This window comes from Petaurus breviceps, unplaced genomic scaffold (genome assembly GCF_028583685.1).
Source record: "Petaurus breviceps papuanus isolate PSGF00001 unplaced genomic scaffold, PetGlider_PUasm1.0 90721, whole genome shotgun sequence".
In the NCBI taxonomy this organism is placed as follows: domain Eukaryota; kingdom Metazoa; phylum Chordata; class Mammalia; order Diprotodontia; family Petauridae; genus Petaurus; species Petaurus breviceps.
The window spans coordinates 6,403,986-6,416,601 of NW_027187322.1; the positions used below are offsets into that span (position 1 = coordinate 6,403,986).

At 51.2% G+C, this 12,616-nt stretch overlaps 1 protein-coding gene across 1 annotated transcript in view; it reads left to right on the forward strand.

The window, feature by feature from the left end:
• Window positions 1-12,616, forward strand: part of ANO1 (anoctamin 1) — a 96,378-nt gene that overhangs the window by 61,651 nt on the left and 22,111 nt on the right. Inside the window, exons 13-18 of the mRNA XM_069066539.1 lie at window positions 855-937; window positions 3,534-3,545; window positions 4,215-4,286; window positions 9,112-9,186; window positions 11,566-11,767; window positions 11,855-11,966. Coding sequence (XP_068922640.1) covers window positions 855-937; window positions 3,534-3,545; window positions 4,215-4,286; window positions 9,112-9,186; window positions 11,566-11,767; window positions 11,855-11,966 — 556 coding nt within the window. The remainder of the gene's footprint in view (window positions 1-854; window positions 938-3,533; window positions 3,546-4,214; window positions 4,287-9,111; window positions 9,187-11,565; window positions 11,768-11,854; window positions 11,967-12,616) is intronic.

Here is a 12,616-nt window from a genome sequence, read left to right on the forward strand (position 1 = left end):
TAGCTGAGTGTCCAGGATCCAGACCTAGGTAACAGCCATTCTGGGGCCAGGAGACAGATGATCATCCATCCAAGGAACTGAGAAGGAGCAATGTCCAGACAGAAGGGAGAGGACCGAGATAGCCATGCCATGGAAGCCAAGGAAAGAGTCTGTCGAGGAGGGGGATGTGTGTGACCAATATCAAAGCTGCAGAGCACTCAAGTGGAACGAGGATTTATGGGTTTGTCTGTTAAGAGGTCACTGGTGGCTTGGGAGAAGATTTTTGAGTCCAGTGGTAGGTTTGGGAGCCAGTCTGCAAGAGAATGAAAAGTGAGCAGTGAGAGGAAAGAAAGGACAGGATGACAGCCTGAGGGGGCAGCAAGGTCAAGTGAAGGGTCTGGTTATTTGAAGGATATGGGAGACTTAGATGTTTGTAGACAGACGGGGAAACAGCTCGCAGGTAGATGTATAAGGTGACTCAGTCCCCCCTCATGGGACTTGGGAACATAAAACATGGATAAAAATAACAGGAGACTGTGGTGAGTGCCTCAAGAGAAGGACAAAGTGCTTTGGGGGTGGCTTCCAGCTGGAGATACCAGGGAAGGCTTCGTGAAAGAGCTGGCATTAGCTCGGGGTCTGGGAAGCTGGGCTGGACTGCTGAGGCTGCACACAGACCATCCCAGGGCCCTGGAAATGCAAAGCTAACCCAGGCCAGCCCTGTGGGGAGGATTGCCGTAATGACTCACTTCAGCCTCAGCAGTCAGCCTCGAAACAGGTCCTTCTGAGCGGCTTGAAGTGGGTTTTGATAAGCCGTGTAGACACCAACCAAGTTGCCTGTGAATTTGACTCACTTCTTTTTTCTCTGCTCTGTCCAGCTGCCATGTTTATGGAACACTGGAAGAGAAAACAGATGCGGCTCAACTATAAATGGGACCTGACCGGGTTCGAGGAGGAAGAGGTTAGTGCCCTGGATGCTGGCTGCATCTCCAACCTTCTTGCTCCGTATTTGCTGGGCAGTTTGTAGGCCCCAAAATAACTCAGTCTGTCCTCCAGCCTTGTGTGAGTGTGGCATGGGATGGAAAGTGATCCCGTCCAAGGGCTGAATGAAAATGCTCCACACGGCCTCTTTCTGAGCTCATCTCTGGTTGTGTTGGAAGCATGTTTGGTTACCAGGGAGACCTGCCCCATGTATGTGCAAGAATGCTTTGGACATCCACACCAGTGGGACACTGTAGCCTCTGGTGTGCTCATGGAGATTCCTGTCTACCCAGACTCCCTTGGGGCTCTGGTTAAGGTGCTAAAAGCAGGGCCTGGGCCATGTGATGCAAGCCAGCCCGCCCCTCCAGGCGTGCCCACCGACCTTGCCAGGGTAATGTGAGATGAAAGGCTCACACAAAGGAGGCCCAAACTTCCCTCTGGCCAGCTGGCTGGTTAATGCTTCTACCACTGGGTGTGGTTAACAGCAACGGGGTGGGGAGAAGGTGGAAATACTGAAGGGGACAAGAATCCATTGGCCCCTTTGGGATCTAAAAAAAGGAGGGAAGATTCAAAGTGTAATTATGGCTTCATGGAAGGGCTTGAAGCCAGACTTCTCTGCCTTCTCCCAGCATCTGAGGAGAAGTGCCCTCTTTGACTCATCACTAATTGCTGGTTTCTTCGGGTACAGGCCCTCAGATCTTGTCAGATGAACAAATGGGATCATTTATTAGAAATGTTTCTGGCACAGACCCCAAGGCCTCAAGAGATCCCACCAGATGCCAGTCCTGTGACCTCATGAGTTCCTTTGCACATTATAGCAGACTATTTGAGTTTGTTAAGTCATTCATTTATTTTTTAAACCCTTAATGGCAGTTGGGTTATGACGTAAAAATCTCCTTTGTGTCTAAAAGCAGTCAGATATGTCTAGGGACACAACAGCAGTCATTTCACCTATCTCGATGGAGAGTGACCATTGGGGTCAGAGGCACAAGTATGATTTTTGATTTTTTTCCCATGGGGATCACATAATCCCCAATGCCCCCCCTCATTATTCTCCGAAATGTGATGCCCAGGCCCCATGCATGTGCCCTAGGCTGAAGGCATTTTCTGGGTCGCTACCCGCAAACAAGCACAGCTTGGGAGCCCCCACTGATGTGCTTACATCTACCAGCCATACAGAAGACAAGATGGTTTGTCCCCAAAAGAGATATTTAACTAAACAACCTGGAAACTGAGAGACGAGAAATGATCCCTGCTGCGTGGGCACACTCTTCCATAAATTACCACAAAAATATTGGGGCAGGGCACACGTGTAGAAAACATGTGGTCGGAGAATGTACATGGAACACATGTGTAGCATATGCGATGGGCAGGACACTGGTGTAGTGGATTGTGCGTGCTATAGGAGCCGGGGGTGTGGGCACGCATGAGGAGGGCATGCATGTGTGTTACAGGCAAAAGTGGATGAAGCTTGATCAAATGAGATTACTAAATGGCATTTAGAAAGCTGTTGCTTGGTGCCAAGTGCTGAGGTACAAGGGGCTCCCTTCCTAATGTAAGTCAGGAAGAGTCTGACTCTTTGACTTGATTGAGGTGAAGAGAAGAGGGGAACTGGGGGGAAGGTTCCTCTTCACCCAAAGCTGTTCTTGGCATGGCTGTAGGACCCTGGAGGCCTGAAGCATTTCTGACATGTTGTGCCTAATGGACAACATGGCATCGTGGTTAGAGGTGCTGGATTTGGGATCAGTCTCTTCAACTCACTAACTGTGTGGCCCTGGACACAGCAACCGAAACCTCAGCTAACTAGTCTTCCAAGACTCTAAGTTATACATGGGTCGTCTTTGTAGGAAGATCCTGCACCAGTCCCTGGTGTGCCTTGGGAATGGGAAATCCCCAATAGGAAAATTGTGCTCCCCTTGAGTCTTTCATAGGCTACCACACCTGGAGACAGAGCTGGAAGGACAGGACCTTAGAGGCCCAAGCCCCTCATTTGGCAGGGAGAGGAAATGGGCCCAGGGAGCTAAAGGCCTGGATTGAGAGCCGGCCTGCTGCCATGGTGATGATACAAACAGTTGAGTGGCCTCAGACTCCCAGTGTCTCCAAAGTGGACTTCTTGAGGGTAGGCCCATTCTCCCTGCTGGGCCCCCCAGGCACTGCTAGACAAGACAGGAGTGAGATGCTAGCGCCCTGGGGCATTTTGTGTCCCCAGAGGTTTGGGCACCACTGGCTAAGGGTAAAATCAGGAGGCAAGAGGCCCATGGAGTCTCATTACTCAGCTGTGTGCTTTCTTCACATGAGCCTGAAGGATTTAAACAGATCACATCCTCTGGGAGGCTCCTGAATAAAGATGATTTATTCTGATGATTCCCTAAATAATGACTCGGGATTCGACAGGCGCCAGGGTGGAACCTTCCCCAGCCGTCCCTTTTGCCCCCATTCCAGCTCTGCTCTCCCTGGCTTTCTGACTTCTAGGCAAAGAGAGAGATTGCAGTTTTTAGTGGATGTCTCCCTTGAGCCCATTGAAGTAATTCCACATTTGTGTTTCTTTCTTCCCCCCATTTTACTGATCCATGAAGGAGACCGTCAAGGTTTGGAACTTTTTATGACTCCATTTCCTTCTCCCGCCCTGTCTCCCTGCAGAAAGGGACTGTGCGCTCACCCCTGATGCTGGCCATCATTTCATCTCCTTTCCTGCTTCTGACAGAGCCCTCTATGGTGGCCCTTTGCCCAGTAGCCAGGCTGCCTTTCCTGCCAGCGTTGGCCTGCCTTAACACTCAGCCTCCCATTCTCATTTCTGTTCTTCAAGCTGGTTCAAGCCAAGCGCCTGCCTTTGAATGGGGGAGGGATGGGAGGGTGGGAGGTCCTTGCATCTGCTGGTGCTTGCTCAGGCTACTCTTTTTTCCTCTGATGGCTGTATGGCACTTGTCTCTGGCTACCAGTTCTATGGTCAGCAAGTTCTTCCACTGCCTGGGGTTTGCTGCCAGGAAACAGAAGCTGCCCCAGGTATGGGGGGAAGCTCCTCTCCTCCATTGCCAGTGGGGAGAATTCCCAGGAAACTACAAGGGTGAGGGCCAGGAAAGGGGTGGGGGTGGTCCAAAAGGCACAGCTCTGACCTGGCACCAACCTCCAGCAGCTCTGTGAATTGGGCAGGCACACACCTGACCCAAGTCAAGGAAGCCATTGGCCATGTGCTCACATCTGGGCTGGCCTGGCATTTCTGCTTTGTAACTAAACTGGAGACTGACTTTATTCCACAGGCTCATCCAAGGGCAGAGTATGAGGCCAAGGTTTTGGAGAAATCCCTTCGGAAAGATTCCCGAAACAAGGAGGTAGGTGTCCTGTGGCCATGGAAGTACTCAGTAAGAGCCGGGATCCTTTGTGGGGAATGCATTCTCTTAGAGGCCTGAAGCTGGCCTCACCAGGCAAAGGGTCGCCCAGCAGTGAGCCCACCAGGATGGCTAGTAAGCCCCTATGCCCCTGTCTCAGGGCTCCACTGGGCCCTTGGGGCACAGGAATGAAGCAGTAACTATAATGGTGTGATGATGCCACACAGACCTGCAGCTGTATATGTGGCTTTAAGGTCTACAAAGCTTTTTACATAGAATATCTTCTCTGATTCTTGTACTAGCCCTGGAAAGTAGGGGCCACCATTACCTCCATTTCACAGATGAGGAAACTGAGGCTGAGATGAAGTAAGTTGCCCAGGGTCACACAGCTATGAAATGTCTAAGGCAGATTCAGACTTGGGTCTTTCTGGCTCCAAGGCCAGTGCCCTGTGGTGCTGCCCTCAGGAGAGTGATACTCCATGGACAAGATACAGTGTTAATGCTGAGAAGTAAATAGAAAGTATATACCCAGGAGCTGCAGAGTGTGGGATGTGGGGAGGAGAGGGTTGGTCGGCAAAGACCCTTGAAGGCTGAGGCAGCTGAAGGGAAGTAAGGGGTAAGGAGGGCCCCAGGCCAGCACCGAGAGCAGTGCTGGGAGTTCATTCTGGGAGGGCCGCCCAGAGCCTCCTCCCAACAGGGGCCTGTGGGCAGCAGGGACCCCTGAAGCTCCTGGAGCCAGGAGGTGGCCTGACCTGTGCCTGCCGGATAACTGGGCAGTTCTGTGCTTGCTGCAAGGCTGACCGTCCCCCCTTGGAAGCCTCAGGACCCTCAGCAAGCAGCCAGAATCCCACTGGCAGGAGGTGGGCCCAGTGCCAAGGAGCCCCTCCCTCCCACGATCCCTCCCCGCTCCCCCTCCCGTGAGCCCTCCTCGATCGCCCTCCCAGCGGGTCCTGTGCTAGGCGCAGAGATGTAGAGAGCCTGCTTTCATTTCCACTGTCTCCCATCCCAGATATACATTTGCCAGTCACCAGGCCTTTTCCCCTCTGATGTCTACAAGGAGGATTTTCTTCCTCAGTGATTTATGAGCCTCTGCATTTGCTCGTGTCTGGAAAAATGATAGAAACACCTGAAAAAAAAGCCCCCTGTCTCCCCGGCCAGATTTGCCGGCAGACTCCCCAGGTGCTGCCCCAGGGTGTCCGAGGAGGACTCAGTCTTGGAATTAGGAGGTAGGTGCCCAGGCAGGCGGATGAAGGAAGGCTTTCCCCAGTGCCTGGGCCCCTCACTGCTAATACAGGATGTCCCTGCCCATGTACTGAGACAGATCTTCACCTTGTACGTGTCAATAAACATTTATTAGGTACCTACTGTATGTTAGCCACTGTGCTAATTGCTAGGGTCTCCCCCCCCCAACCTGATGAAAGCAGTCCTGTTGTTAAGGAGCCCACAGTATGAGGGGGAGATGACTGCACAAACCAGATGGAAACCAAGGAGCTGGTGATTGTCAGAGGGAAGGGAACCAGCCAAGGGTTCTTGGAGAAGGTGGGACTGCAGCAAAGACTTGAAGGAAGTCAGGGAAACTCTCTAAGCAGGGAGAGGAGGGAGAAGGCAAGTTCTAGGTCAGCAGGTGAGCGTGGTCAGTTAGGAGGCGAAGGGACCTGTCTGGGGAAGGGCCACGAGGCCCTTCAATGTCACTGAGTCACAGAGTAGAGCCATAAGATAAAAGCCCAGAAAGAGGTAGGAGGCAGGAAGGGCTTTAAATGCCAAAGAGTATTTTGTATTTGATCCTGGTGGCCATAGGGAGCCACAGGAGCTTGTTGAATAGGAGAGTGATATGATCAGAGCTGGGCTTTAGGCTGTGCTGGAGTGGGGAGAGACTGAGGCAGGCAGACCCAACAGCCACAATCCAGGTGTGAGGGGAGAAGGAGCTGCACCAGGCTGGGGGCCATGTCAGAGGGCAGACGAGGGGCTTGTCATCTGCTTGGACATGGTGGTGGGGGTGAGGAAGTGAAGAGTTCAGGAGGAGCCCCTAGTGGATGGACTGGGAGGTGTGGGAGTGTGACCCTCGACAGCTAGCTCTCCTGGCCTGAGCCTAGGAGCCCAGCTGGTGTCTGGTTCCTGGCATCAGACTGAAATAATTGGGGCAGGATGTGGCCCTTGATGGCACAAAAGAAAGCCTCCTCCTCTCTTTGCCTGGAATGCTCTTCCTGCCTCTACCTCTGCCTGGAAGAATCCCAGCATTCTTCAGACACTTGGCACTCCGCCAGCCCCAAAGTACTTAGTATTTCCTCTGCCACCTGGTGGGGATCAGCTCATTGGTGGGTATGGTGTACGCTGCATCCCCTGCCCTCTGGATCGAGGTTCCCCAGCAGCTAGCTCAGTGCCTGCCTCAGAGGTCCAGGCCAATAAAAGCTGAATCCATCCCAGTACTAGTGAGCCAAGGATAACTAACCTGCATTTTCGTAGCACTTAAAGGTGGGCAGAGCACTTTTCGTATGTTTATTTGGGGCTCACAACAGCCCTGTGAGGTCGGTCCCCGATTGTTGGGAGGCGGCAGCAGAGACCAAGAGGGGGTAGGTGTGACCCAGACCACACAACTCATCAACCCACATGTGGGACAGGATTCACACTTCGGTCTTCCTGACTAGGGCCAGCATTGTACCCACTGTGCCACTTAGCAACCTACGACAACCTGTATGGGGAGAATATAGTAACAGGATCCAAGTGCCTAAACCTGAAGGGACCTTAGACTTTGGTCATCTAGACCAACCCATTTGATAGATGAAGAGACTGAGGCCTGGACAGGAGCATCCACTTGCCCAAGGCCACATAGCTGGTGACAGGGTCAAGAGTCCTGTCATCAGGGGACCCAGCCAGTGATCACAATGGGCCGAGCACCCCCTAGGCCTTCATACTCAGGAGAGAAGTGAGTGTTGGGATGTGTCAGAGTAAAAGCTGCATCCTTCCTTCCTGGTCAGGGGAGGGGGGGGCAAGTCCCTGGGAGATGTGGGCTTGTGTGACTGGAGAGCTGAGGGGGCTGTCAGGACCTCATCCAGTCTCCTGCAGGGAGAGAGGAACACTATTGTGGTATAACAGGACCTTAAATCCAAGTCCTGGGGGAGGACCAAAAATGAAACAGTCCCTGACCTCAGGGAGCTGCCATTCTCCTGAAGAGATAGAACAGTTCCCAAGGGAGTTAGTACAGAGAACAGCAGAAAGTGCTGATGGCTGCAGGGAGTGGGGTCAGGAAAGACTTTGAAGGAAATGAGAGACTCTGAGGCAGAAGCCAGAAGGACTGGCATGCCTTCCAGACAGGCTGAGCATCCTACCTTGGCAAAGGCCCAGAGGCAGGAGAGGATCAGTGGGCAAGCACATCAAATTGGGTATAAAGGACTTGGGTTTGAATTCCACACATGACTTGGGCAAGTGTCTTTTCCTCAGTTTCCTCACTGTAAAATGAAGATGTTGGACTGAAATCTGAGCTCTCCTGCAGTTCTAAATCTGTAATTATGTGCTCAGATCCCGGAAGGACTTGGCCTAGTCCAAAGCTTCCTCTAAAAAGAGAGAGGTGGAGCCTGTGGTCTCTGAGGTCCCTCTAAGTACTAAATCCTGGCCTCCAGTCCCAGGATATGGAGTGGTTTCAAGCATGGCGGCGGCATCCAGCTCTATTCTATGCTTGACCTTTCTTCCCAAATGTCTCTTCTGTGGCATTTCTTTTCAAAGCTGAACACCTGCCATCTGTTCTTTGTTTAAATTGACCTGAACCAGAAATTAGCCTTGGAGTGAGCAAAGCATAGGGTGAGCTCTCTGCTTGGGCTGCGCACACCAGTCTGGCGGGTGAGGATGACTCAGCGGGACCTAGCATCCACTTGGGGTGACACTCCAGCTCCTGGTCCTTCTTTGTTGTTCCTTCCCTCCCCCTGCTCTCAGAAGCCTGGACATTTGCCGGAGGAGACAGCAAACAGATGGAGAAAAAGAGTTAAGACAGCCATGGTGGGGGTGAAACTGGCACATTTCCTTTCCTGAAGGAATTGAAATGTTGGGGCATTTGCTGAAAAACAGTCAATGATATCCATCATTCCCTGCCTTAACCCCCTGCCACCAGCCAAGTCTGGCTTCCCAGGCTTTTGTTCCTGATTTTCATGCCCATCTCCTTTGCCCATCTAGCACCCATGGAGAGCTTGGCACTGCATGGCTGAGATCGCGATTTGTTTTTGAAAGGAGGGAGATGCTAGCAGTTCCTGAAGCATGACAAACTAGCTTGACCCAGTTGCCTGTGGGCTGTGTGCTTGGTTTGGGTGCACGTGTTCTTTTTAATGAACGTGCATGCCCCCTTGCCCACCTGGCACGTATATATCCCTTTCATTGTTTTCAGGGATGTCTTCGTTAAACAGCACTTTGATAACCCCAGAGTCCCGCAGTCCCATGCAGGAAAGGTTACCGGGTCAATGGCAGGTTTCTAAACAACATTGCCTCCTAAGCTTGATAACCATCTTCTTGGTTTTTATAGCCAAAGGGGTAAATTAACGGATTGAAATCAAAAAGAGTGCTTAGAAATTGGCATCATGATTGGTGAGGGTGGCAAATAGCATGTTAACCTGTGATGGGGAAGGCTTATTTCAACTTGATGTAGAGGAGGAAAAGAACTGTGGGATGGACAACAAGGCAAGCCAGGTTCCCCCAGCTTGGGAGGCAGTGGGAGGAAGAGCACTCTGGCCTCCCTTCTCTAGGACTGCCCCCCTGTTTTTAACTCACCGCACACACAAGCCTGCTTCCTGCCCAGGGCTGGCAGAGCAGGGATAAGTGACAACATGTTCGTTTCATGTTATAGATCGATAAGGAGAAACTGACATGGAAGGACAGACTCCCAGCCTACCTGACCAACTTTGTCAGCTTCATCTTCATGGTAAGAGCTCAGGAAACCAAAGGCAGACCTGGGGACTTCTCCTGGCTGGGCAGGAATCCTGGATAATTCAATAGGGCAGGTCTATTTGCCAGCCTCTGGAGAGGTGAGGCAAAGTTGGAATGGTCCCTGCCCTCTGGGGACTCATCCCTTGTCTAAATAAGTAAGAAATACATTCAGTGCAAATGCAAAGTAATTAGGGGAGGGGAAGTGATAAGAACTGGGGGATGGAGTGGTAATAGGGAGCCACTGATGGTTCTTGGCCAGAGGAATAGCACCATCACACCTGTGCTTTAGGACTTTCAAACCCAGGACTCCAAGAAGGAAGCCATCAGTCTTGGACTTGCAGCAGGCAGGGGCACCGGATAGACACCTTGCCTAGTAGCCTTCTTACAGGCCAGAATAGGAGCCTTGAAGTTTATCAGGCCCTTGAGGTCTTGGTTTTTGGATGACTAAATCAGCTTCAGAATCAGCTGTTCGTCTTTGTCATGAAGCCAGATTCCCAGCTCTTAGATGTGAGCCTCAGGCTGACTCAGCATTAAGGTCCTGTCTGGGCAAGGAAAGCTAGCGTCTCCATCTCCCTTTTCGGTTGGGGTGTGGGATCTTATATGAATTCACAGGGAGCAGCGCTTTTCCCCATCTCATGGAGGAGGTCACAAAAGGTGAAATGGGGGGCGGCCAGGTGGCTCAGCGAGTGAGAGCACCGGCTCCAGTGTTGGGATGACCTGGATCAAATCCGGGCTCAGATACTTGGCACCACACCCAGAAATAACTGGCCGTGTAACTTTGAGCAAGTTACTTAACCCCTATTGCTTAAAAAAAAAGTGAAATGGCCCTGGGTCAACCAGCCAGGAGTTGGCTAAAGGGGGATTAAAAGCCAGATCTCCCACTCTGCCTCCATTCCTCTCCTCTTTCCCCAACTCAAATCCTAAAAAGCAAAGGAAGCAGTCTCTCCAGTTGGGTGGGATTCCAGGCATTGCTGGGATCTGCTGATGAGAAGGACCCAATGGGAGGCCAGAGCTGGCCCTGTCTCCTGCCAAGGCTGTTGACTCTCAGTACCTCTCATCATTGTCATCAGCAAGCAGGGTGGTGTCACCTTTTCTTGCATTCGAACCCACAAGGTAGAACTGCCAGCTGCTGTCTGGATGGGAGTGAGGAAGGTGGAAGAAAGCCTCTGGCTCAGAAACAGCTATCTGATCAGGGAGGGTCTCCCCATAGGGCTCTTCTGGGAAGGGAAGGGCTCTAGGTAGAATCTTTATTCATCTCCTGAATCTCTTGGATGCTTCTGTTCCTCTCTCCAGTTATCCCTGTTTTCAGACACCACAAACAAAAACAAGGCATGATTTGTTCTAGCTAATTCTTTTAAGCCTATCAGGGTATGTCTTTGCTGGTGAAAATAATAACAGCAATAAGAATGATAAAACATGTATAATGTTTAATGTAGTCTTTCTTTGGATACTCACCATAGCCCTGGTACAGCAGCTGGTGGCATCACAGAGGTGCTGGAGTCATTGCCATGACTTCAAATCTGGCCTCAGACACTTCCTAACTAGGTGACCCTGGGAAAGTCATTTAACCCTGTTTGCCTCAGTTTCCTCACCTGTAAAATGAGATGAAAGAGGAAATAGCAAATCATTCCAGTAATGGGGTCACAAAATTGGACATGACTGAAAACATGACCCCAACAAAATAGCCCTGTGAGGAAGATAGTCTAGATTTGGCTGCTCCCACTTTACTGATGTGGAGATTGAGATTTAGCTTAAGTGACTTGCCAGGATCTTACAGACAGTGTCTGGGGCAGGATTTGAACTCATCGCATCTTCTGGTTGCTTAGTCATGGGCTTCTCTGGTGATGAATCAAACCAACCAGATAGGGCTAGAACTTGAATGTTTCTGTTCCTGGTGAATATCTCCTGGAAAACTAGCCTCAGTTTCCTTATCTACAAAATGGGGACAATAATAACAGCTCCTTTCCATGGCAATTGTAAACATCAGGATAGAATGAATGTGAAGTGTTTTGCAGGCAGTTCAGTGTAGTGGACAGAAAGCCAGCCTCAGAGCCGGGAAGAATGTGGTTTCAAGTTTCAAGTCTTACCTCTGATGAATTGGCTGGATGACCCTGGACAAGTCATTGCACCCTAGGACAACTTCCTCCCCCAATGGAATGGGAGTGCCTTTGAGTTAGTGCCTTTCTGCATTAATCTCTGCTGGTTTGCTCACAGTAATTGCTCTGTAGATGTTTTATTCATCCATGCTATGTTGTATGGTTCCGATAAGACAGGACTACCTGGGCTGCTTGAATGCATGGCCTCCAGGATTTACTCTGCTGACTCACTTGGTTCTTCTGAGAGAATGAAGGACACGCTTCTCTCTCCTTCCCAGATCGGACTGACTTTCGCCATTGTGTTTGGAGTGATTATCTACAGAATCTCCACCGCGGCTGCTTTGGCCATCAGCTCCTCCCCCTCTGGCCGGTCCAACGTGCGAGTCACGGTCACAGCCACAGCGGTCATCATTAACCTAGTGGTCATCATTATCTTGGATGAGCTGTATGGCTCCATAGCGCGATGGTTAACCCAGATCGGTGAGTAGCAGTCAGTCTGGTACGGACTCCCACTGGAGCTTCACGCCAGGGGCCATTTGAATACAAAACCCATCTTCTTGGTTTTAGAGGTTCCCAAGACTGACAAGAATTTTGAGGAGCGGTTGATCTTCAAGGCCTTCCTGCTGAAGTTTGTGAATGCTTACACCCCCATATTTTACGTGGCTTTCTTCAAAGGCCGGTGAGAACCCCAGCAACCAGCATATTTGGTCCCTGGGAGGGTGTAGCCTTACAGGGGGAAGGCAGCCCTTCAGGTTGTATATAATAAAATGACTTTGCGAACACCCGAATGTCCTGGTGGGTCACTCAATGCCAAGGGAACAGTGGCCAAGCAGACATCAGCAGCTGAAGTTTTCACCTCACATAGTCAAGGGGCTCCCCTCCCCCAAATGAGATGAACAGATGCCCAGACAACCCCAATCACCCATTACTGTCTAGACCTGAGACCTGTCCTGGTCTAAGGCTGGTTCAGGGCAGCAACCCTGGGTGGTTTGTCATGTAGCGGAAAGGAAAGACAGCTGGCTTTGGAGTCTGAGGACTTGAGTTTGAATCCTAACTCAACATGGAGTCCTGGGTCAATGAGGGGAAGGCCCCTTCCAGCTGTATCGCCCTGGCCCTCCTAGTCCCGCCTCCTCAGGTGCTGGCCAGTGGGAAGTGGCCATTGGGGGTGATCTTGGCAAGGCCCTACCCAGTACCCACAGCTTCCAGACCATCTGCACCAAGGCCTCCCTGGCTGCATTCCCAGGAATGCGCCTGGATTTCAGAGCTCACTTCTTCTGCCCATGGAATCAGCCTCATTTCCAGTCTAAAAGATTCAATCCCGGGGGACCA